The sequence below is a fragment of the Pteropus alecto genome, unplaced genomic scaffold (assembly GCF_000325575.1).
Source record: "Pteropus alecto unplaced genomic scaffold, ASM32557v1 scaffold172, whole genome shotgun sequence".
NCBI lineage: Eukaryota > Metazoa > Chordata > Mammalia > Chiroptera > Pteropodidae > Pteropus > Pteropus alecto.
In genome coordinates, this window is record NW_006431924.1 from 111,519 (window position 1) to 138,042 (window position 26,524).

A 26,524-nucleotide genomic window follows, 5' to 3' on the forward strand; every position below is an offset into this window, starting at 1 on the left:
GCAGGAATATCAGTGTCTCATACTGGAGTTGGGGCGGGCAGTGGGTGTGGGGGGAGAGGTGGGCAGACTAGAGTTCTTTTGGCTTTAAATCCTGCAGTAAATGTGGCCTCATCTGGGCCTTCAAAGATAGGGGTATAGATGGTCTCTCTCATTTCCAATTCGCTAAGGATTTGTTATACTTTCTCTATAAGTTTCTAGGCTCCCATATGCCTAAGGGGAAACTACTTCACTGGGACAAGCCTGCCTATAGTCTAGAATAATCTAAGTTATAAGGGAGTAAGTATCTTGAATCCCAGGTCCCCCAGCATCGTGCAGGATATGTGGTGACATTACCCATTTCCTCTGCTTCCTGCCAGGACAGAGAAATGTTACTAACCCCTCTCACCCCCATACACACACACACACTCACACTCACCCCATATCCCATGACCACACTAACCACGCTTGGATACTTGCTCTGGTTTTTTGCTAGTAATTGGCAGCTACATCAATCAGCTCAGTGGGAGTATATTCTCTCGTTACGAAAATTTCCTGAATTGGAGGCTGCCCCGCTGGCTGGAAGTGTTTTTACTATATTTTACCTTCCTTTGTATTAGCAGTCAGAGGGCATGGGGCATTTAATCTGTTTCACTGCCAATCACTACATCCTCCTCTTTCCTCTCCTCACTTTCCAAGGGATTCCACCTCTTAGTATCCCAATCAGTCTTTGTCACAAACTCTTAGACCTTAATCTATGGCAGTTTGCATCTTCTTAGCTTCGCAAAGCAGTACACTAAGGTCTCCAGCTTATCCTGATCTTCTACCTGTCTGTCAGCCCTGAAGTGTCAGAGTAGTGGGCAACTGCATATCCTTCTCTAAACTCAGTTCTTCTTCTAACTTTCTAATTTGATCTTCAGTGTCTAGTTGAGCATCAGTGGCCAGCTGAAGTGCCCACAGTAGAGGCCAGACCATTGTGCAGCCACTCCATTCCCTTCTTAGCCACATCATGCTCTGCATAGTTTCTTAAACAAGTACATTAAAGCAGTTTGTATTTATGGGATGACCCTGTACTCATGTGGCAGTTCACAAGCACCTAACATACGGGCCACCCCTGCCCATATAGAGGTTAATGGCCACTTAGGACTTCCTCTGAGGATGTCTCTTTCCCAAGGCTCATTTCTTTGTTCTTTTGGCTGACTTTCCCATTGTTAATTGGTAAACTGGTTGCTGTACATGGAGAACAAGGAGAGACTGAAGAAAGATGCAGGCTACTCCAGACTGGTGGGTGACAGATTTAATAAGCAAGGAAACTTATTTAGGAGGATTATCTTGAGCGATTGAAAGACAAGTAGATTTTTAGGCCTGTCCACCAGAATCTTAAAAGTTTACATAGAAACCTTAAATGGATTTGGTCATGTATTCAGTCCAGATGGTTTCAACAACACCTTACTCTTTCAAGGCTGTGGCCTGGGAACAGCGCCCACTGTCGAACAGTATAAGCAGAACATACGTTCCAAGGACAGGGGAGGAGAGCAAGGAGCCTCACATTGGCAGGGGTCAGCTCGAGGGTCAACTGGTGACCACATCCTCTTCATTATTTCTTCTAGAAAAGAGGCATTTTTGTGTTTAGAAAAATGACTCAAAACAGTAATATTTAGGGAAGAATTTGGGTCTACAGCTCTGCCACCCTGAATGCGCCCGATCTTGTCTGATCTTGGAAGCTAAGCAGGGTCGGGCTTGGTTAGTACTTGGAAGGGAGACCACCTAGCAATACCAGGTGCTGTAAACATTTAAAAAAAATAATATTTGGAAAGGTCCTTTTTTTCACCAACATCATTAAAGTACAATGCAGGAAAAGAAGACACAACTGCACACAAAAAAATGAAGTCTGTAGTGTTAAAATGTCAAGTACACGAAACAGACAATTAAGTAATTAACCACATTTAGAGGAGAGTCTAAGAAAAGGGAAATTTTGCAAATTAGTAGTGTCCGCCAGTTACGAAATGAGGAAATATGATCTAAGATAAAGAGGAACATTTTAGCTTACAAGAAATTATAGAATCATTAACTTTAAATTCACATCAAGAAATTGAGATTTATGCAAAAGTGGAGGGACCACTATTCTTTAACTAATAATTGACGTCAAAAGTAACTCAGACATTTATTTACTTAGTTATCAGCACAGACAGTTGTTCATGGCAGGTTCAAGAGATTTTTGTCTAAAAGACAAGTTTGAGACGGGGGCGGCAGGGGGTGGGGGAGAGAGAGAGAGAGAGACTACAGTTTTCATTGTTTTGACTGAAATGGGTTTTTATTATAATTGTGAACTTGAAATGTAGTTTGAATGTAAAAGTTAAGGTTGATAATCATATTTTCTCTTAATTTTAGTTGCACTTTCTGTTAAATGATATAACAGTTATTCCAATTTCTGATCCTGTGTTAGGAGCCTAATTTTTCTATCTAGAAACTTTAAAAATTTTCTATCTGGAATCTTTAAAAATATTTTATATTTCTTGAATTCTGAAATTTCATAGTGAGATATCTTTTTGGTCTTTCTCCCTTTCTGTTGGGCATTCATTCGGTAGGACATTTTAAACAGAAACATATTCTTAACATCTGAGAAAACTTTTTCATATCTATTTCATGATTTTCTTCCAATTTTTATTTTACTTTCTTTTTATGGAATTCCTGTTAGTAAGATATTGGTGCTGTTGGGTTGATATTCTACTATCATTATACTTTTTCTTATTTCTTAGTCTCTTTCTCTTTAGATTCAACTAGCTAGGAGAATTCCCAAAGTTTTTCCTTCACTTGTTTTATAGAATTTGTTTTTCTTAACTTATTTTATTATAACTTTAATTCTTAAGTGTTTTTTCTTGTTTTTTAAATGTTCTTTTTTTCAGTTTACTCTTTTTGTTTAAGTGGTGTAGTTATTCTCTACTTCTCTCTCAAAGTTATTATAAAAATATTATAAATTTTTTGTCCTTTGCCACCAATATTAGTCTGAACTTTCTCTTACATGTGCTTGTTTTGGTCTCTGCTTTTTTAGAGGTCTACCTAGATATCTAATGATCCTTAAGTGTCTATTAATAAGTAAGAGTGAGGTTCTAACAAAGTAGTGGGAAGCTCTGTGTCTTGAACTAGTGGTCATTGTTGTGGATGTTCAGGCAGAGACTGTTCATATTTTCTTATTCTCAATATTTTTAGACTTTTTATACTGGTCAATTTTCTCAAAGAGTACTTCTCTATTATGCTAAGTGAAATAAGTCAGACAGAGAAAGACAAATATCATATGATCTCACTTATATGTGGAATCTTAAAAAAACAAAACAAACAAAACAAAACAAACTCATGGATACAGAGAACAGATTGCTGGTTTTGGAGAAATCTCTATTCAAGTTCTTTGCCTATTTTTTAAACAGCTTATTTCTTTTTATTTATTTATGTATTTATTTACTTATTTATTGCTATTGAGTTTTAGGAATTCCATATGTATTTTGGAAATGAACCTCTTATCAGACATAAATGGTTTACAAATATTTTCTATAATTCCATAAGATGCCTTTTCATTCTGCTCATTTTCTTTGCTTTTTTCTTTCTTTTCTTTTCTTTTCTTTTCTTCTTCTTCTTCTTCTTCTTCTTCTTCTTCTTCTTCTTCTTCTTCTTCTTCAGTGCAAGAAGTGCTAAAGAGATTTCTTTTTGCTCCTCCTCCTCCTCCTCCTCCTCCTCCTCTTCTTCTTCTTCTTCTTCTTCTTCTTCTTCTTCTTCTTCTTCTTCTTCTTCTTCTTCGCTGTGAATAAGCTGTTAAGTTTGATGTAATTTCGTTTATCTATTTTTGATTTTGTTGCCTGTGCTTTTCATGTCATATTCAAGAAATCATTGTGAAGACCAATGTGAAGAAGATTTTTTCTTACATTTTCTTTTAGGACTTTGGTTTCAGGTCTTGTGTTCAAATTTTTAATCTATTTTGAGTTAGTTTTTGAGTATGGGAAGTGATAAGGATCCAATTTTATTACTTTGGATGTTGATATCTAGTTTTTCCAATACCATTTATTGAAGAGACTATCCTTTCTCCATTTGTATTCTTGACATCCTTGTCAAAGACCAGTTGACTCTATATGTGTGGGTTTACTTCTTGGCTCTTTATTCGGTTCTATTGGTCTATATGTCTATTTTGAATCCTGTATGCTGCTGTTTTGATTACTCTTCCTTTGTTATATATTTTGAAATAAGGAAGTGTAAAGCTTCCATTTTTGTTCATCTTACTCAGGATCGCTTTGCTTATTTGGGGTCTTTTGTAGGTCCATATTCATTTTTATATTTTTTAAAATTTCTGTAAAAAATGTCTTAGGGATTTTGATAGGAATCACACTGAATTTGTAAATCACTTTGAGTAATATGGACATTTTAATAACATTAATTCTTTCAATCCATGGAAACAGAATACCTTTGCATTTATTTATGTCTGCTTTAATTTCTTTTATCAGTGTTTTAAAGTTTTCAATGTATAAGTCATTCACCTCTTTGATTAGGTTTATTTCTGAGTATTTTATTCTTTTTGATTTTATTGTAAATAAGATTGTTTTCTTAACTTCTTTTTCTTAGTTTCTAGTTCAGTGCTGGAAATGTGACTGATTTTTGTATGTCGATTTTTTTATACTGCAACTTTATCGAATTTATTGAGATTAGATTTCATGTGTTCTTACCACAACACACATTCAAACACATACACACAGGAACACAAGTAATCTTTTAGAGGTGATGGGTATGTGTATTACCTGGATTGTGGTGATAGTAACACATGTCCAAACTCACCAAATTGTATACATTAATTATGTGCAGTTTTGTTATGGTAATTATACCTTAATAAAGCTGGAAAACAAACTAAACCAAAATAAAAATACATGTTAGGTATTACTATTTGGGATGCAGTTTATATTTTTGGTCTCTTCTGTGGGGTAGAACGTAGAGACAATGTCTTTCTAATGAAATACAAAAACCTGATTATATTACCCATAACACTGTGTTTACAAAGAAAACAAATCACAATTGTTCCCAGGCTAATTATATCTTCTGGACCAAGAGACAAGGACAAAGCAAAAGAAAAAGTGCAATGATATCTCCAGTCACTAAATGACATTGCAGCTTGTGGTTGGCCACATTGTACCAAACTCATTTTCAATATTTGTAATTGGTTACTAAAAAATAAAGTCACACTATAAATCATATAATTAATTATCTTTAATGGTTCTATATTTCAGTTTATTTAAAATAAATTTTTTTCTTATTAAGAGTAAAACAACTATTCATTATGGAATATTTTGAAACTATAGAGAAATGTAGAGAAGAAAATAAATATTACCCATATACTCTTACTACTCAAGGGAAACCATTGTGTTTACCTTTGTAGTTTCTCTCTTTCAGAGTATGAAAACACAAAACATAGATTTAATATTTATGGGATGGAATCATTTTATATATTATTTTAACTGGCTTAACAAAAATGTTTTGAGGAGTCTCCCTTGTACAAAAACATTCTTCTTCATTGTTATTTTTCAATGATGGTATATTATGTGAATATAGAAATGAGTAGAATCATATTTATTTAGTTAAATCCTTAAGCTTTAGACAATTAAGTGACTTCTGACTCATGACTACTAAAAGGAATCCTTTGATAAATGTTTTTGTGCCTACATCTTATACATCCAGATTATTCCTTTAAAATCAACCCCCTACCTCCCGCCAAAAAAAAAAAAAATTGTCTCATCAAGGAAAGGCATGAATCTTTTTAAGGTTTTTGATTAATATTTTCAAATCATTTTTCAAAAATTCTACTGAACCAATATATATCATCACCAGCAGTTTTTTCTGGTTATATATTTTCCAATATTTCCTCCAGAATTTTTTTTAACAGTTTAATTTCTGTTATATTTTCATGTGCAAAAATCTACTCAAATTTATAAAAATTGACAACAAGCTTAGAAAGATCATTTCTATATTCACATTATAAAAATTTTGAGTCGAAGATTGATTATAGTGTATAACATTTTAATGGCATTTTATTCTTTTAAAAATACTTTTAATTGTATCGAATTCCTATAATTCTTTGAAATAAGCAGGCAAAGTATCATTCCAGAGAAAGAAATAGAAATTTATGTTGAAAAGCAAAATAACACACAAATAAAGACAGTTATCTTTAGCATATATTAATGTAATTATCTAAGGTAAATAGAGCCTATGAACACTCTACATTTTGTCTACCGTAGGCTTCATCACCACCATCATATAATTGCTTACTTTACTATTTGTTTTACAAATAGAACATAAAGTCCACAAGACTAGTTATCATGCTAGTTTTCTTAATGTTTTAACCCTATTGTCTACCACAGTAGTAGCTGCTTAATAATCACTCATGAAATAAAAATTTTAAAAAGCCCCTCAAAAAAATAAATACAATATGCTATGTAGATATAGACATGTTATATAGAAATACTGCTGTTTGCCAATACTGGAAAGCTGATGACATACAGTTCCCATTTATAATAATTATCACTAAAATTTAATACATCTTTGGAGGTACTATTCTAACTCCCTTTTCATGTATTAACTAATTTAGTTTCTAGCTCCTTTTAAATAAATTTCTAAAACAGCTAGTCAACTAGTGAGTGGTAGAGATAGATAAAACTCAGGCAATATTTCTCCTGTGTTCGGCTCTTAACAGCAACACTTTCCACATACACATTTCATAGTACACGAATCACAAGACATTGTTTTCTAACATCACTCAGGAGTATGGTGTTGTTATTACTGACAGTATTTTAGAGTTTGGAGGCCATTATTTCATTTTAAAGCTGTAGGAACTAAGGGACACTGAAATTAAGAAACGTCTATATTATTTATCACTAAGCAGTGCCCAGAATCCACGTTTCTTTTCAGTATGTCATACTAGTGACAACAATTTAAAGATATCACATAAAGCATACATTTCCAGCTTTCAGAGAAGGAGAATATTGCAAAATACACCCATAAAGCAATTTTGAAGGTATAGAATTTTTCTTGACTGAAATATATCATGAAGATTATGTAGTGCCTCATTTCTATTTAATAAATTATTTTATGTAAATAACTAAAATATGGCATTTCAGAATTGAACAAGATACTTTCAGAGCATCGGTTACGAGGACTGATTATCCTCTTATTGGAGACCTCTCTCATGATTGTAACTAGGTCCTCACGAAGTGACTTTAGGTGTCTCCTAATTTCTCTGTGCTTCTTCAGTATGAAGGTGATAAACAATAAAGAAGAAAATAATAGAATAAAAACATTTAAATGATATAAATTCCTCTCTATCTGAATATTTACGAGTGTCTGCTATTATATAGAGAAAAGTGAACAAGCCCTTTTGGAAATACACATGAAAACAATTCAAGAAGTTATAAAGGTAAGATTTTATCATAGATAAGTTTTTAAAAATGTTATAGTATTCTCTTTTCTGATTTCTAGTATGACATATAATTTTTAGTGCATTTTAAAGGAATGAACACTTCTTAGGAATCATTTTGTTAATTCTATTTTTATTTTAACATACACAAAAAACAGCTTATAATTGTATTGAATACAAAAGACAGACAAACACTTTATTGCACTAAAGAATACTTCACATGAAGTACTGCAGATGATAGAATTGATTGAGAGAGGCACAAATATATAATCAGATAAGACTTGTATTATTCTAGGTTTGAAAAATATAGAATTTTCTCTAATAGAGATTTACTGCATCACATATTGCACACTTTGCAACACTTATCTGTTTTACAAATATTCCTCATAATCATTGGTTTTGTCCTTATCTTTGTAAAACACTGTGTATGAGGTTTTAAAGGCAATGAATACTGTATCATTGAAAAAGACAAGTCTATGTTAAAGAAGAAAAAAGAGACAACATAAATACATGGCATCCTATTCTTTCAGGGGAAAAGTGACAAAGTAATCTGACGAACTTCTCCAAAAAGAGAGAAATATCACAAAGCTTAGTTTCATAAGCACTTGTCCACTTATAAATGCTCTCTGAGTTTAAAAAAATGCATTTGGACTAAATATCTGTATTACCAGTTAAAATTCTCTTTGTTTACACTGGGTTTTTAATACCACCATCTACCTCCTTCAAATAGTGCAAATGCGTGAGGGACACTCATTGTTGGTAGTCATTCAACAATAAATAATAACTCTAAACCTAGCTATTTTATTATTCCTGAATTTGAAAAAAGATAAAGTGCATTCAAAGGTTTAAAGTCATCCTTCTTTATCTTGGACATAATTATCAGTCAATTTGTGATGTTTTCAGCTCGTGACAGGAGCATTCCACACTGCAGATATTCCTGGAAATTCTCTCCCTTTTTTTCCACAGTCTTGTTTAGAGGAAGTTTTCCAAAATAATACAAAGTTTTTCTACAAAGTCTTTATGGAAAATGTCTGACCATAGAGCAGCATCCATCCACACAAATGTCCTTGAATTCCATGATATAATAGTCTATAATCAAATATGATTCCTCATTATTTGAAGGGTCTGCTACATATCCAGTGTAAATTCTTCCCACACTTTGTGCTGCTGACTTCTGTGCTTTTTAGAAATGCACAGTTCCCAGATCCTGTAAGGTTGAACCTGTCAAACAATAAAGAAACTAAATTATTTTTAGTTCATCATTTCCATTCAGTTATATGAGAGTAAACTTTGTGGTAGTGAACTCTGCTTTTTTTTTTTTTTTTTACTTAGTAAGAATGCATAAGTCAAGTCTGCCAGTCAAATGATCATAGACTAATCTGGAAAGACAAGAGAGAAAGATTAAAAGAAAGAGTATGTAGAAGGAAAGTACAAAGTTAAGAGTAAAGAGCTCCATTTATTGGTTGGCATGCCACCAAAGGAGTGACTTTCGGTCATTTTTGAGTTCACAAACCCTTCAAGAAAAATTCCCAGAAAGAATACACAGTCAACAAAACTATATGTTAGTGCATACAATTTATGGGGTTTATGGCCTCTGAAGCTCATCAGAGGATATGGTGCCATAAGACATTTATTAAGAATTTCTTTTATAGAGATTTATTCTCTGTATAAGTGATTATAATAAAACTATTTAGATAACTAGAAATTTAATCAACTCTGAGTTTTCAGATGATAAAAATTAACACTAAACTTATAAAATGTCCTTTGAACTTTAAAATGCAATTTAATTACAGGTAATGAAAATAAAGTCAGCATTTTTAATTCTGGGGCAAGTTATCTCTCAGGTCCATTGAAGCTTATAATTAGTTATGAAAATATTCTTGTTTATCTTGTATAGATGAGAACTCAGAAAGGGTAAAAAAAAACTATTTTTCAAAAACTAGCTCATCAATAAAATACAAATATGAGATTGGAAATGTTGGCTTTTGTTTGCATCACAATAATTATTCCTGGAATATTTCTAACTGAGTCTGATATTCACAGAAAAATTTGCCAAGATCAAATTACTAGAAGCATTTAATGTATGAATTTTGAGTATATAACAAAAACAAAATGATAACATGAAATCCTTTCTTTAAAGAATTCTAAAGAAGATAAACATACAAAAGAGGTTGTCAGAGCTCTGCTCATCAGGAACACAGCCTTCACATAGAACAGCACTCTGAAAGGGAAAAACTGTTGCCCTGAGCTGGCAGTGCCGGGAGGATAAAGAGACCTCTTGAAACTTACCAGTTGTTAAATTCTTTGCCATTTAACCATTTCCACGTCTGTTCAGCTTCGTTTTTCAGTCCAATCCAGTGTTCAGCTCTACCCACATATCGTTTTAAAAAGATCTTGAAGAAAGCACAAAGGATGCGTATGTTCAACAACTCCTCTAGATAAGTATACAATAAATCCTCAAAAGTAGTTTCTCAAAGCTGCATCTGAGGCATGAGAGCTAAGCTGATCATTTATTAGTTCGGTATAGAATCAGCTCATTTGGATTTCTGGCCTTTGAAACTAAGCATTCAAATCAAATTTAAAAGGCTAAATTGAACCCTCATTTTGATCTCAGACTAATCATATGGCTTTCTGTGACTAAATTTTCTCCCATGGGAGACAGGTCCAATGTCTTCACTTAGAAGGAAACAGAAGGAAATCACAGATTATCTACATAAAATAAAATAGTAATAACTTATAAAATTGTGTTTGAATATCATCCTACCATGTCCTTTTCAGAATCAATGAGAGCAAGAGTAGCATTATGTTCGGAGCAAGACTTTTCAGCAAAGGTCTGGTTTCTTGTTATATTGGAAATAAAGTAGCATTTCTTCTGGTATCCTATCCAATCATCTGGGCATGAAGAAACATGGCTGTTTGATGGTTCTGGACAATTGTATTGGTCTGAACAATTGTATTGGGCTGGACAATTGTATCGGCCCACTGTGAACAGAAAAAATGTTTGTTTTAGTAACAAAAGAAACGAAATACCCACAGCATGCAAACCTAGTTGAGAGGATACCGTACTGAACTGGCTGATAAACTAAAGGATGAGAGCAAAAAGGCCAATTCTGAGAAGAATAAGAAGGCAAGCTCTTATCTTATCTGATCTTCTGCTATGCCTAATCGTCATTGTACAGGGTATAAGAAAAAAGAAGGTGGCTCTTTGGTCATGATGTCAGAAAGTGGTAGGAAAATAGAAAAATCTTAAAATCATTGACTAGAAAGTATGAAGTGCGTTATAAATTCTAAGTAAGGTTTTGAATCTGAATGCAGAGATGGAGGAATTTGAAGATGCAATAGATAAAACACTATATAGGGAGATGAAAAAGAATAATTTACAGAGAATTAATTCAGAATACAGAAAGATTTACAGCTTGAGATGTATAATAAAATTGTAAAATTTCATGTTTGTAAAAATCACAAATGATTCATGGTAAAGCTGTATGTTTAAAATGCCATGTTGGCTCTTGACATTCGTAACAATTGACTTTCTGGGAGCTTCTAGATATAATCTTAATTATCTATAATCACCATTCTGTGGCCTTTGAGATAAAAGACAAAAGGCTGGCAAAGGCCTGATTAATCTGTAGCTGCGTTATTATTTTTCTCTATTGACAATGAATGTGAAGCCTACATTTTCTTTCAAACTAACTGTTGATTATTTAGACTCTAAATCAGTCCCTTTCATTCCAGATTTAAACACCTGCTCAAATGGAATTTTCTCCCACAGTAATGTATAAATCATAGACACTTTTGAAACTTATAAAAAGCTCTAGAAAACTCAAAAAAAGTATTATAGTAATCATCCAAGGAACATGGAATTATATATTTAGTGTTTTTTAAGTTGTTGGCCATAAACAATATATGGGATGATCTTAAATTAATCAGCACTTCTGATTAATTGGACCAAGTAATTCCTGTTGATTTCAGCTGGGCATGAATGCTTACAGCAAAAAGACTCAATGAACTTATGAGCTGCAGATTCCATGAACTTATTAAATGCAGACCCACCTGATAAAGAGATGAGAGCTATGATTAAAACAGTGATGATGACCACATTCACTACAGCACATGGAATAGGAACTTGAAGGGATCCTTCATGATATGTTGCAAAGTGAGGACTGGCAGCATTATCTGAAGGAAGAAAGTTGATGGTGAATTTAGGCAGAATATAGAGGTAAGATAGAGACATTTGATATTGTTTTGAGGCATTTATTTATTTATTTGTTTGTTTATTTATTTATTTAATCTACAAATATTTATTGAAGGTTGAATCCGAGCTAGGGCCCCTCTTTGGAACTGGGCCAATCCCCTTATTTTTTAATTTTTATGCCTACAACATCTGGTCTTCCTAGATGATCTCCCATCCAAGTACTAACCAAGACCGACCCTGCTTAGCTTCTGAGATCAGATGGGATCGGGCTTGTTCAGGGTAGCATGGCTGTAGACTACGAGGCATTTAAATTTTAAAAAGTAACTATGTATCTCCCTATATACTTATATAAAATTTATATGTTAATTTCCCCCAAATTTTGAGTTAATTTGGATAGTTTCTTTTTGGCTAGAAATGAAACAATCCAGGCCTAATAATGAGACCATAAAATATCTCCCAAATATATGTACTTAATAGTTATAAACATTCTAAGTGGATCACAATTTTATTGTTTATCACAATAAGAACATTGATTAAATACTTGATTACCCTAGGAGACATATTTAAAAACCCTAAGCACAATACCTGAACTTCTCTGTAGTTACTGTTTAACAGAGATGATGTAAATGGGGATAAATGTGAATAGTGTAATACAAATATTGAATTGGTATATAAATATCTACAACTAGCATGGCTGAAAGAACAAAAACTGGTAGTAATTTTTGGTGAAGTTTGTGCAGATGTGAAGCAATCGAAATTTTCATATTATTGACTGAAGAGTAGAATAAAAAATAATTTAGAGAACTGTTTCTTAAATAGTTAAATATACACCCACCCTGTGATCCAGCAATTCTATTCTTACACATTTTCTCAAAAAAAAAAAATGTCTTCAAAATGCTTTGTACAAGAATGTCCATAGCAGCTTTATTCTTAAGAACCAAATCTTAGAAATAATCCAAATATCCATCAACAGGAAAATGGATACACAAATTATGCTATATCCTACAAGGAAATTCTCAGCAATGAAAAGAGAAAAAAAGAACAACTGATATGTGCAACAAAATGGATGAATCTTAAAAAAAAATGTTGAGTGAAAAATATCTAATTATAGTTATATACTCTGTATTTCAATTTATATCACATTCAAGAATAGTGGAACTAGACTATAGTGACAGAAATCAGAAAGGTGATTGCTTTTATGTGTGTAGGAAAGATAATTTGAGTGGAAAGGAACACGGGAACTTTCTAGGGTGGTGAAAATTTCCAATGCTTATTGGAGTTGTAGTTTACGAAAAAAGCCTAGAAGAATATTTGTTCTAGAATATAAATAAATAATTAAGAAAAAGGAGAAGGAGATTTTATGACTCATAATTTGGATTTGATTTTTGTTAGAATAAACTGTCGGGATTTTTAAACTCATAAGAAATATATAGTTTCCTATTATGTTCTCAAAAACTGAAACTTAAAATTGCCACTTGAGTGATATTAAAATTTACCATAAAAAGCAGTCTCGAAATGCAAAAATATCTTGTTTTTCAGTATGAATGACTTTCATAATTAAAAGTACATATCTTGAAATGCATGTATTTTTTGCCTTAAAACATTTCTCTAAAGTTAAACTGGTCAAAGAGATGTTACTTTCTTTCATAGTAATTTACTATGTCCTGGATGTCAACATCAGCTTTTGCTTTTTCTGGGGATTGTTTTTCTCAGTGTAGATCTGCATTTAGATATTTTAAAAGATGCCTTTACTTCATTCCTATGTAGTTCTATTTCTTTCAGCTCCTCAAAGCAAATCTTCCTTTTTTTCACTGGTATGCAATTATCGCCGGAAACAGCCCTTGGTAGGTAGGGTAGCAAGTTCAGAGCTCTGTCTAGTTTCACTTCTCATAGTGCTGCTTAGACTCAATGCAGCAAGAGCTCTCATTCCCGAGCCCATACTAACTCATTCAAATAGCTCCTGGACTCCAAAGCCTACCTCAGTCTGTTGGCTTATCCAATGGATAAACAGTGGAGATGATTCTCAGACTATACTTTATGTCCATTAATGAGAGCTATTGTTACTCAGTTTGATTTATCACCTAGGTGACGAAACACTCCCCCAATAGTATACTTCCGCTCTGATTATGGGCTTTGTCCATTAATAAAGAAATTGAAATAAATTCATCATTACATACTGAGTCACCTAAGGGTGATGCCTAATGATTATTCATACTAAGGAAGCAGGCACAGGGCTACGTAAACTAAACATTCAACAAAAAATTGGGGTGAACTCAGGAAAAGTTAATAATTTCTGAATTAGAGCCTTCTTTCAACTATTTATTTGTTATGATATCGTTTTTCTTTTTGGCAGCTCAACTGGGCCATAAAATATGGTTACCTGGTTTCCAAAAAATTTGTGCGACTTGCATTTGTTATCCAGACTTGATTTTGTGTTCTTAAGTGACAGATGGGTTTATCGGAGGTAATCAAAGCGTTTTTGACTCAAAGCAGTCTAGTAGACACACACGCAGAAAACAATCCCTTCCTCTTGATTGCTTCAGCTCTGCTGTTCATAACACTTTCCTTTATTACTGGATAACTTTGCTTACAAATAAACTCTGCTTCCTACATGTTAGATTTGGGGATATCTCAATAATTAGAGAGGGACAGGAATAAAAAGTCATGAAAGCCTCACAGAAACAAGTTATAGGAAAACAGTGGGAAAATTCTTGTAGCAAGAAATAGAATAGGTTTAAGGACAGAATAGACAAATAGAAGGGAGGGAAAGGTATATAGCTAAGATGATTCTATTTCAATAAAATACAAAAGAAAAAAAGGAATGTCTGATTCATGTAGAATGTGAAGTCAGTGATTGGAAGGGTCAAAGAGAAAGATGAAATGGAGGAAAAGAGTCCCATAAGGAATACAGAAGCAGATGTCATTTTCAAGAATTCTTTCCTGACATTCTTCTAATAAATTACCACTGGATACTGGACATGTTCAAATGCATATATGGCTCTTCTCTCAAAGACTGGAAACCTTCTTTTCCAGCAACTGAAAGATGCTGTCATAAAAAAAAGATGAAGCACACAGGAAGCACATAAAGATACAAGGTAAGGGCAATCGAGGATGTAATTGTTTATGTGGAAAACAGAATTTTCGTAAAGAGAGGTAATGCTTCCTGGAGTGTGTACAGATGAATATGGAAAAATGATGGAGAGTGCACTGAACTAGTGCACTGAAGTTTCCTAATTAAATCTGAAAAACTAGGATGGTATAAACTGAAACAAATAAACAGATCTTTGAAGATTTTCTGAAATTCACTTTTGTGTTTCCCTCTAGTCGCAGGAATCTTATTTCTCATGTATAAAGAAATATTTACTTCTTCCTATTTTCTCCTTTATCTTGACTGAAATAGAATGTGACCAAGTTCTTCAAAAGATAAAGCCTCATTTTCTTCTCTACGTGCTATTATATATTATCTATATAGATACATAGTTATTGCCAGTACATAAAAATAAGATCTGACTTACTTTGTTGTCCTCTCTCCACGTGCAAGGAGCTGTTCTCTGTTAGGGAACAATCTTCAGAATTCATCTTTATTCTAGTCAAGATTCTCTGGTTAATCTCAAGTTAAGCCAATCTACAGTGAAAGTCTTCGTTGGAGTTCTTACCCAGTCTCTGAATCTCTGAGATAGCTCAACATTTATAGTCAGTTATGCTGTCTCCGCCCCCTTCCTCTTGCCTTTTAGTCGTTCAACTACCCCAGTTCTCTTTAATTTATGCTCCAGTAGCCCAGACAATTCACAATGTGTTGTTGTGGTGAGCTATGGGTTTTCCCTACTGTCTGAAATGTGCTTTCTCACAACTGTAAGTGTAGCATGAAGAGACAAGTGGGATTTTCCCAGAATCTCTGATAACCTTTCTTAAATTTGTAGAAAACAAAAATAACTTAGATGATAGTGTATCTAAGTAAAGAATTAAAAGTTAGGGATTCCTTTCTTTGAGATGGAAATAATTTGGAGAGTAATATATCCATATCCATGGAATTCCATTCATTCATTTTATGTAACTAGTATTTATTGAACATCCACTATGAACCTGACACTGTTTAGGGCTAGAGGATTTATTGTTGAATAAGAATTTTAAGATCACTATCCTTATAGATCTCTCTCCAGTGTGGAAGAGTTTTTTTTAGGAAGCTATAAATTAGCTTTGGGAAGTCTGTCATTTAGTAAGTAGTTGATTTAATGCAGGAAATAGAAACTCTGTGGTTTGGAACTTCCTTTCTATGTTCTAAAATTATTTATCTTGAATTATCTGTTTCATTTATCTCCTGCTAATATTTTGTCAATTTAGACCAATCTTATTTCCACTTAGTAGTATCTTATTCCTTTATTTTTCCCCTATCTGCTAGATTATGTGTGTGTGTATATACACATATATATAATATATATTATACACACACATATAGATATAGATATATACACCTGAGGGTTAAGACATTTGGAATATGATTACTATAAAAATATTGCCATGGTATTCATATTATCCAGATAAGTTATTAAAATTAACACAAAGTGAATGCAGAATATCCATGTATGATGATTTAAGGGGGGGTGGGGATCAAAATACCCCTTGGGTTAAGAATTTTGGTACAAAAAATGTTACATTAATATTATTTCTTTAGTGTTAAAAGACTTTGTTTTTATAATAAAAGCTTTGTGAAAATGTTATGCTTAGGTGGATTGTAACTTATTATCTACTATAAGTTAGTTACCATCACTTTTATTTGTTTACTTAAGACATGAAGAGGTACATGTTGGTCTTAAAGGCTTTCTTTGCTTCCCTTCTATTTTTCAGTCAATTTCCTCGTATGTTTTCTAAATAACAGCTAAAGAGTTTGTTTTATAATTAAGCAACATCATTTTGGTGAGATGTTCAATAGTTCCCCTCTTCCACCTTCAAAAGTTTCTTATCAAACTTTCTATAAATCCAAGGACCTTTTATAGTTGAGAAGAAAGTCCATAATCTGGTCCCTCTCTACCTCTCCTCCCATTTTCCCAATTCGCCATTGCTCTTTTCAACAGTAACCTCTTTGCTGTTCCACAAAAATGTCAAGTATACTTCCACTAGAGGGTCTTTGCCTGTTCTTTAAAAAAGGTTCCTTCCTCCATCTACTTGAACGTCTGGCTCTCCTTTCATTCAATTCACTCACTTGTTCAACTGTCATCTGCACAGAGAGGTCTTCCTTTGCCTTTTACATGTAAATTAAAACCTTACACTCTGTACCTCCATATGCTTTGATCTTTCTCTATCTCACTTGTCAATATCTGATATTATATTATTATTTATCAACTACTTTCCTTACTAAATTGTAAGCTGCTTGAGGGTAAGGAATTTTTCTGTCTCTAATACCTGACATAGTAACTGGAACCTAGTATGTAGTCAGTACCAACTTGTTGAATGAGTGAATAAATAAATAAATATGAATTCATGAAAGAATATATATATAACATAAAAGTTCCAAAATATAGAGTGCTACTCTGGGAGGCTTGCAGGATTGTAGGGTTCAGAAATATATGATTTTAGACTGCCATTGGATAGCAAGTACACACTTGGATACTACTGATGAACGACAAAGAAGTTAACTTTGGTATTTAATAGAATAGCTGATGCTTTTGCTAATTTTTTTGAGTTAAAGCAACTTAGATTTTTTAAGTGATTATCCTCCTAGAGCTAGAAGAGCTGTGGGTTAATGTCCACACTCTTACACTAGTTATACACACCAAGTTGTGAAGAATGCATGAGATAATATCACTGTTATAAATCTGGAACATTATTTGAAGTCTTCTAAGTCTGTGGAGTACAAAGAGAAAATATTCTTACACACACTGATAATCCTTGTCATATGTCTTTTGCACATGCAAAACAGGACTTTTTAATTGCTGATTGGACTGACATAGATCATGGTCCAGTTATACCATTTACTAATGTACATTTTCCTCTCTGGTGATTCCCACATAATTGTGAAAATCTAATTTTCTTTGCTGGACACCAACTAGCTTTGAAGTTTGAATATTTCAGAACAGTTAGGTTAACATAATGAAAATAGTACAGATTTTACAGATGGTTAATCATCTCCCACAATTTTCCCTCTACTACCTATAGGCCAGCTATGTTGACCTTTATTCTATTCTTTAAAAAAGCTAAACTTATTTTTAATATATACAGTGTTTTCTTGCTTTTGTTCTCTATATGCTCAGATGTTTTATAGCTATCTCTTTTTTCTCGTTTATGTTTACCTAACATGTACTTGCTCACCAGACCTTCCCTGACCACTTGTATAAATTACTTCCCATTAGTCAAAATTTATTACCTCACTCTCTTCTTTTAGTTTAGAAAGCATATCATCATTGGAAATCTTGTAGTTCTTTATAATACATATATGTAGTTTTAAAAATCATCATCATCATTATCATCATTATCATTATTATTTATTTATTCCCCTAACAATAAAGTAAGGTCTTTCAGAGCAGGAACATGAATGTCTGATTCAACAACGAATCTCCAGTACTTGTAATAGGGCTTAGAGCACAGGAATTCAACAAATATTTATTGGGTAGATACATGGAAGAATGTATGTGAATATTGACCCAAGCATTTGTTAACTGTTCAGCTTTGGTAAACTTACTTATCACCAGTGAGCTTTGGCTTTATTTGTAAAATGAAAATATTGCTGTCTGACTTATACGTTTTTGTGAAAAAAACTATAAATTAGAAAATTAGTTTTCAATCACAGCGATTGGTGTATATTAGGTATTTAATGATATATAAAGGATAACAGTTTGATTCAGGTCATGGAAAGGGCAAGTTTCTCACTTAATGTAAGGTTCTAAGAGATAAAACTGAGAAGTCACAGCATAATTATTGATATGATGCACCATGGCTCTTGTCTGTCTAGGATACAGACAGAAAGAAAAACTGCAGTCTCCTACAATCGCCTCTAACAGCTTTTATGACACTAAGATATTTGCTTTAGTGCTCGAGCTTTCTTGGTCCTTCATCCCCAATCAGGTGAATAAATATTATCCATATATTTATATATGTTTATATGTGTAAACCTGCATATGTATATGCTATAAATATGTGATGTATAATTTATAAATGTTATATATGACATTGAGCACAGAAAAAATACCAGGAGATCTTACTATAAGAAAATAGATATATTTAAATATTATCATATTAATCAAAATCTGTTACTTTTGTTCTGAAATCATTTTTCTCTATCTGTCTTGATGAGAACTGCCCAAGAATTTTGTGAAACCAGCACTTGTGTAGGTGGGTGTAGGCAGCCACGGCAAACATAAAAACCAGCCAAATTCCCAGGAACATATGTTATCAGTAGATATAAGTATCCATTGGCCCTCATGCTATTCAGGTCCTATAAGAGCCTGAACTTTATTGCAAAATGAATAAGCTGTTCATTAATTCTCTCTTTCTTCCCACAGTCATTTTATTTTAAGTGTAAGAAATACCCCTTAGATTTGAGAAAGCAATGAACTTTAATTCCTGTAAAAGAGTGAACGAGGAATAGAGATTGCCCAACACAGCTCTGATTGAAACCTGTTGTCCTGATGTAATTATTACAAGCATGTCATTTCATTTGCAAAAGTGTCTTCTTACGTACAATAATTTGTATGCTCATATTACTAATCAGTACTTGTTAAATGAAAGGAATCTATCTCTACATGTGAAATGACAGCAAATAGGACAAAGCAAAGAGTGAAGGATCAAGATACAGTGTGGGAGAGATTTGGGGTCAGAGGGTTTTTCAATTGCCCATTATTCACCTAAATATGGAAGCAAACTTCCTGTGTGGTCAGCCCTGATGGATTCAATTCTCTAAAACAAAGAAACACATAAAAGGAACTGAAGAAACAAAATCAGTGCAAATAAACTCTTTTTAATCTCCTTGTAAAACACAAATGTCAATAATGTTTCAACTCCTTCAGAGATAGTTTATGTCTTATTTCATAAATAATAAATCAAAAAATTAAGGGATATCCATAGGGCAGAGATTAACATTAACATGATAGTTCAGTTAAGAAAACTGAGGCTTAGAGAATTTAATGCCTGGACAAAGTTAGAAGAAGCCACTCAGGACACCAGAACAGATCAATGCAGCTCTCCTTCATGTTTGACCTTATATGAAGAATCCGGGGGATGTCCCAGAAAGGAAATGAAGTAATGTGAGCTAGATGCAAAATGATGCAGAGAAGACAGGATATACAGTCCTTTTCAGGCAGCAGCTCAGCAGGATGCTTTCAGTGACACCTGTTCACAGGGACCACAAACTTCCGATCTAAGACAGTTTCCGGAGACAACCTGTTCATTTTTTTTTTCTTGAATTTCCTTTCTCTTTCAATTAGGTTTCTGAATAGCTTTTAATTTTCTTGAGAATCAAAACTTCGATTTATAGTTTTATCTTCTACTAAATTAAGATAAATTGTTAATGCAAAAGTAAAATTAATTTTAAATCACAGATGTGTGTGTGCTTTTAATTGGTTACATTAAGGCCAATCAAGGCAGCCATGAGTAAGTGGGGGAATTTCCAATTTTAAACACTTTCCAACATTCTCTACTCTCTGAATTTATTTTTTTAACTTTCTAATTTTCCACTTTGGTGGAAAAACTCCTAAAACACAGAAATGAGTTGGTTTGGAAAGTATGAGCTGGTATATTTCTTCTTCCTGACTTGAGATGGCGAAGGTAAAATATAATGTTCACTTAAACAGAAACTTGGAATCTGAAAAATTTGACCATTTTTTAAAATAAAAGACATAAAAGAACAATATCAAAGATGAGATATAGTGTTTAACCTCACCTTAATACTTTACATACATCAATTCCAGGCTTCTTACATGTAGAAAATATTTTTGGGGAATGTTCCCAAAGAAAATGGTGTGAAAATGGCAAATGGAACATATAGAAATTTTAAGGAGGCCAGGGTCTGTGTTGTGCTGCTAAGTGATTTAAAATGTACCCATTTGTGTTCAATCTTGATAGACAGGTAATGAACTTGAACAGAAATATTTATGCCACCTCTTGTGGATCTATTTGCACCTTCTTAAGTACTAAGAGAAAAGCTTCCAGTTAGAAGACATTCTGGGGTTATTATTATTCTTCTGCCCAACTAATTTAAAGTTTAAATGTATTAAAACATTTCTGATGGATTGAATTAGGATTTTTGTGGCAAGGTATTAAAAAAGGAAAATGGGACCCATAAAAAAATTCATCAGAAAGTAGAATGGTATAGGTAGATGTGAAAAATCATGTGTATGATACATAATTGTAGGCTAGCATTCTTGATAATGTAAGTAAAATGGACACAAACTAAGGAAAATGAACACATCCCAGACAAATATCTCTTGTAAAAGTAAAACAAAAAAAATTTAAAAATCCTGACCAGTTTTATAACTATTAAATAAGTTGAATCCATAATTAAATACAACCTCTTGGGAAAGAAAAAAACACAGAATACAAAACTAACAGAAATGCCATGCCCAGAACGTTTTATGTTCCAATCTACCAGATATTTAAGGAAGAAATAAAAAATTACTAATTCTTCCAGAGAATATAAAAATTAGGTGAGGAAAACACTACAATCAAAACCTGACCAGCCAATCTTACTCACAAAAATAGATGAACAATTTTTAAAAATAAGTTTAGAAAACAGCACTCAGTATTATGTAAAAAATAATATACAACAATATTGAGTTTACTCCAGGAATACAATGTTGGCTTTTCATTCAAAAACTAATCAATACAGTTTTCCACATTAACAAATAAAAAGGAAAAACTTAACTCAAAGATGTAAAATACTGTGTTTGATCAATTTAACCATAAATTCATAATGAAAGCTTATAACACACTACAAATCATATGAACTTCATCAATCTATATATTATAGAAGGGTATCTATAAAACATATCATAAAATGTACTTAAGGATGAATAATTGGTAAAGCTTTTCTGCAAAATCAGAAATGAGACATGATGTAGTAATGCAGTAAGGGTCAATAAATAAATAAATTTAAAAAATATATAAAGATTGAACAGAAGAGTCAAATATTTTTAATTAGTTTTTCACAAAACTATAGTACAATGTCACAGACAGGATATTGTCACTGGTATAGCTAAGACACAGAACAAAGCCATTTCTACATGAATCCTTTTGGTTGTCCTTTTAAAGGCAAATCCATTTCCTTCCTGTCTCTCCTTCATCCTTATCTCCTGACCCCTGAACTTAAGCCCAGACAACCATTGACCTGTTCTACATTTCTATGATTTTGTTATCTCAGAAATGTTATATAAATGGTTTCAGACAGTATATAATCTTTGGGGACTGGCTTTTTTTCCTCTCAGCATAATTCTTTGAAGATTGTTCCAAGTAGTTGTGAACATCAATAGTTTTTCTTTATTGCTGAATAGTACACCACAATATGGATGGTCCACAGATTATTTAACAATTCAACCCTTAAAGAACATTTGAGTTGTATGTCCTTTGAAATGGTATGTCTATGGCTTTTGCTCAAACTTAATGGGATTGTTTGTTTGACATGTGTTTGCAAATATTTATGTCCAGTCTGCAGCTTGCCTTTTGATAGATCTCATGGACTCTTTTACAGAGCAAAAGTTTTTAACTTTTCTTTTTATCAAATGCCTATTGTTTTCTTGTTTTCAATTTCATTGATTTTTGCTCTTATGTTTATAAAGTCCTTCCATCTGCTTGCTGAGGATTTATTTTGTTCTTTTTCTGCAAATATTTATGTCCAGTCTGCAGCTTGCCTTTTGATAGACCTCATGGAGTCTTTTACAGAGCAAAAGTTTTTAACTTTTCTTTTTTATCAAATGCCTATTGTTTTCTTGTTTTCAATTTCATTGATTTTTGCTCTTATGTTTATAAAGTCCTTCCATCTGCTTGCTGAGGATTTATTTTGTTCTTTTTCTAAGTTCTTGAGGTGGAAGTTTAGATTATTGATTTGAAATTTCCCTCTTTTATAATAAAAACATTTAATGCTATTAATTTTCCTTTCACCACTACCTTAGTTGTATCACACAGCTATTGATATGTTGTATTTTCATTTTCATTCAATTTAATATTCTTTTGAGTTTTTCATGACACTCTATTTGATCCATGAATGCTTTAGAAATGTGTTGTTTCATTTTCAAATATTTGGAGATGCTTTTTCTGTTATTCATTTTTAATTTGATTCCGTGCAGTCAAAGCAAAGTATTCTTTACCTAGTTTCAACTTACTGAAGTTTGTTTTATTGCTCAGGAAATGGCATATTTTGACATAGGTTCATCAGATTCTTGAAAAGAATTATGCATTCTGCCTTCTTAGGTTGAGTGTTAGATAAATGTCTATTAGAGATTATTGGTTGATGGTGTTGTTGTTTTTCTTTATTACTATTTACGTCTAGTTATTCTACCAATTGTTAACACCTTTTACTATAATTGTGGATATATTTTTATCTTTTTTCATTTCTTTAAGTTTTGCTTCATATAGCTTTGTTTTTGTTACACTTGTATTTAAGATTGCCATGTTTTCTTAGTGAATAAACCTTGTATCATTATATAACTTTATCTCTGTCTCTGGTAATTTTTTTTTTTCACTTTTAAGTCCATTTTATCCTTATATAGCCACCCCTGCTCTTCTTTTATTAAAGTTTTTATAATATATCTTTTTCTATGCTTTTACTTTCAACCTATATATAATGTTATAATTAATATTAATTTCTTTCTTATAGCATATTTAGATCATGTTATTTAATCTACTCTGTCAATCTCTGATTCTTAAATGTTGTATTTAGACTTTACATTTAATGTAATTACTGATATGTTAGCGCTTAACTTTGCCACTTAATTTTTTGATATTAGTTTGTTCTTTATGTTTCATATTTCTGTTTTCTTTTTGCTGCCTTTCTGCAGATGACTTGAACATTTTTAAATTGCCTTTTGATTTCTCTATAGTGTTTTGGATGAATATCTATATGGCTTTAGTAGTGATGCTCTAGGTATTGCATTATGTATACATAACAACACAGTCTACTTGTGTTTACCTTTTACCAGTTCGAGTGAAGTGTAAAACCTTACCTCTCTTCATTAACACCAGATTCCTTACTCAGCCTCTGTTGACACCAAAGGGTTACATCTCCTCATTGAACTGCTGGTGATACTATATGGGCTGGAAGGGACAGGAGTAGCTCATTACTTTTCCTCACTGTGCAATATAATACTACTGGGCATTGGAAAAAGTCCTGACTTCACATTAGGTTTCCTTTAATACCATCCTGGGTGGGGCGGCTAGGGAGGTCTTATTATTACTGCTTTGTAGAGGAAGAAGTCCTCGTCATAGTTGGAGTGTCTTGTTACAGCCCAACACATATATAAGTTCAGATTTGCCCCTCAGAATTTGCTGGTGTGATGAGGGTAGGGTCACTAATTTTTCTGTAGTATTGGCTGGAGGAGAACAGTGATTAGTTAAAAGTTTTCTGTTTTGTTAGGCTGACTGTTTCCTGGTCCTTTGGCAAAGGAGAGCAGTGTTTTGTGGTATGGTTTTTTTCTGTTTGTATCTGTTGGCATTTCTTGGTTTGTGGCTTCTTTAGTTCCATATCTGGGATAAATAAGACAAACAAGAAAACCCAAGGAACTCAGCACAGTGTCATTACTTTAGTCTTGAGTCCTCCAGTCATTCTGCCTTATTCTCAGCACCTTTCAGTCTTTTTTAGTTGTTTTATATGTACTTTATAGAGTTTTTGTTATGCTTAGTGGGACAAGCAGGGAAATACTTCTACTTCATCTTCTCGGAAGCAGATTTATAACTTTTAGTTTTCACAGTTGATATTATTGTGTGCATATGAAATCCCAATAAGTCTATAAACTATTAGAATTTTAAAGATAGCTTAGCAAATTTTCTTGACAGTAGATGAATATATTAAAATAGTTGCATTTATGTATACCAGCAAGAGCTATAAAATGAAAAAAATTTAAAAGAAACAATTTCAGCTTTATAAAAAATCAAATATTAAAGAATAAGTCTAACAAAAGAATGAAAAAAACTATGAAATACTGACACTAATAAGAAGAGATATGATGTTTAAGGATAAGAGGACTAAGCCTAGTGTCATGTTAAGTCATAATTTCAAAGATTTTGTCCATTTCATTTAAGTTGTTGAATTTGTTGTTTCATTATATGCTTTTATTATCCTTTTAATATCTACATGATAGGTAGCAACAGTTTCTTTTTTACTCTTAATACTAATGATTTGTATTATCTTTCTCTCTCTCTTTTTTTTATTTATTAGTCTATGTAGGGAATTGTCAGTTGTTTTTTTTAAACAGCTCTTTATTTTGTTAATTTTTTTCTGTTTTCTACTTTGCTGGCTTTTACTTTTTATTATTTTTTTACTTCTATATACTTAGAGTTAAATTTGCTTTTATTTTTCTAGCTATGTAAAGTAAAACTTTAGGTCATTGATTATGGAATTATATTCTTCTTTTATAATAATATGTAAAGCAAAGATTAGCAAACCATGGCCTGTGGACAAAATTTCACCTGAGACCTCTTTTAGTAAAGCTAAAATGTTCCCTCTATAAACTGTTTTAGCTCCATCCCCTGAATTCTGATGTTATATCATTAAACTAAAAATATTTTATAACTTCTTTATGATTTGACCCTTATTATGTAGAAGTGAGTTGTTAAATTTGCAAATATGTGCTTTTCATTTTGGTTAGAGAAGATGCTGAGACTTGTTTATGGCCCAATATATGGTATATCTTGGTGAATATGCCATGTGCACTTGAAAAGACTGTGTATTCTGCAGTATACAGTTAGGTGTATTGTTCTATAAATATCAATTAAATCTAGGTGGTTGATAGTGTTGTTCAAATCCTCTATGTACTTACTGATGTTTTAGACTAGTTCTGTTAATTATTGATGGATGTTAAAAATTGCTGATGATTATAGAATTGTCTATTTTTCCACTAAAACCTGTCAAATTTCCCTTCATGTATTTTGAAGCTATATAATTAAGCACATGTATATTTAAAATGATATGACACTGATAATTTTTCCCTGTAGGTTCTACAATATTCATCTGAATATTCCTTTAAAATATGTTGTTATTTTTATTTTAGTGCTCAAAGACCCATTAGATTCAAACTAGAACTCTGGCTTAACTTCTGTGGATGGGTAGCACAAATCTTGTTTCAATTCTTTAAGCCTTTGTTGCATTGCTTTGAGTGTGTCTTGCACATGCCTTATTTGGGGGGTATTTTATGTATGGTGTTCATACATAGATTATGAAAACTCGTTCTCTGGCTTTCTCCTTTCTGGGATTCTCTTTTTCTCTAGTAGCTATATTTGCCTTGATTCTTTTGTGTGGCAATCATGAAAATAGGTCTCTCATATCTTCACCTGTGGAAATATGATGTTCCCCCTCTGAAGTCTATCATCACATTTATACCAAAGCCATACTTCTCATAGGCTTCTCTCAGCCAAAGAATGATATACTGGAGAGATACTGAGATACTCCCATTCTCAGGAAATGTGGAATTCCTTTGATAGGTTACTGTGCTTTGAGGACCCCTATTAGCCTTGATAAATTTTTTAAAAACTTACATTCTAAGGTTTTTCACCCAAACTTCCTTTTTTCTCTCTTTCCTTCACATGGTAGAATATGATGATTCTAACATTCTTTCCTGGACACTTTCTCATTTGTCTTCACTTGCAATTCCCCTAATAAATCTGTCGCATGTTGAATCCTTCCTTGGAGTCTAATTCTCAGAGGACCCAAACTAACACACTTTCCCTGGTTTCTCTAATCAGAAAAATTGTAGGGTTTCTATTAGGGTTTC

At 32.7% G+C, this 26,524-nt stretch overlaps 2 protein-coding genes and 2 pseudogenes across 2 annotated transcripts in view; 1 reads left to right on the forward strand and 3 right to left on the reverse strand.

Annotated features, from left to right (window-relative positions):
- The window catches only part of CLECL1 (C-type lectin like 1), a 6,999-nt gene extending 6,572 nt beyond the window's left edge, over positions 1–427 (reverse strand). The window contains 1 exon segment of the mRNA XM_015585499.1: positions 416–427. Within this exon segment, the coding sequence (XP_015440985.1) occupies positions 416–427 (12 nt within the window).
- Positions 428–1,649: 1,222 nt separating this feature from the next.
- On the forward strand, positions 1,650–1,768 carry LOC112475543 (annotated as a pseudogene).
- A 5,813-nt stretch (positions 1,769–7,581) lies between these two features.
- On the reverse strand, positions 7,582–15,294 carry CD69 (CD69 molecule). The gene is made up of 5 exons (XM_006906830.2): positions 15,131–15,294; positions 11,474–11,596; positions 10,185–10,402; positions 9,710–9,813; positions 7,582–8,641 (listed from the first exon to the last, which is right to left on the reverse strand). Exons 1-5 carry the CDS (start codon positions 15,192–15,194, stop codon positions 8,533–8,535), a joined length of 618 nt encoding a protein of 205 aa, XP_006906892.1. The 5' UTR covers positions 15,195–15,294; the 3' UTR covers positions 7,582–8,532.
- LOC112475542 lies at positions 11,793–11,911 on the reverse strand (annotated as a pseudogene).
- Positions 15,295–26,524: the final 11,230 nt, after the last annotated feature.

Bases quoted from the DNA above. Each gene is read 5' to 3' on its own strand.
- CD69 (XM_006906830.2), bottom strand. From the start codon at position 15,194: ATGAATTCTGAAGATTGTTCCCTAACAGAGAACAGCTCCTTGCACGTG. The intron at 10,403-11,473 runs GTGGGTCTGCAT...TTCTGTTCACAG, and splicing joins AGCTCTCATCTCTTTATCAG to TGGGCCGATACAATTGTCCA. The intron at 8,642-9,709 runs GTAAGTTTCAAG...ATTGTTTGACAG, and splicing joins GGCAAAGAATTTAACAACTG to GTTCAACCTTACAGGATCTG.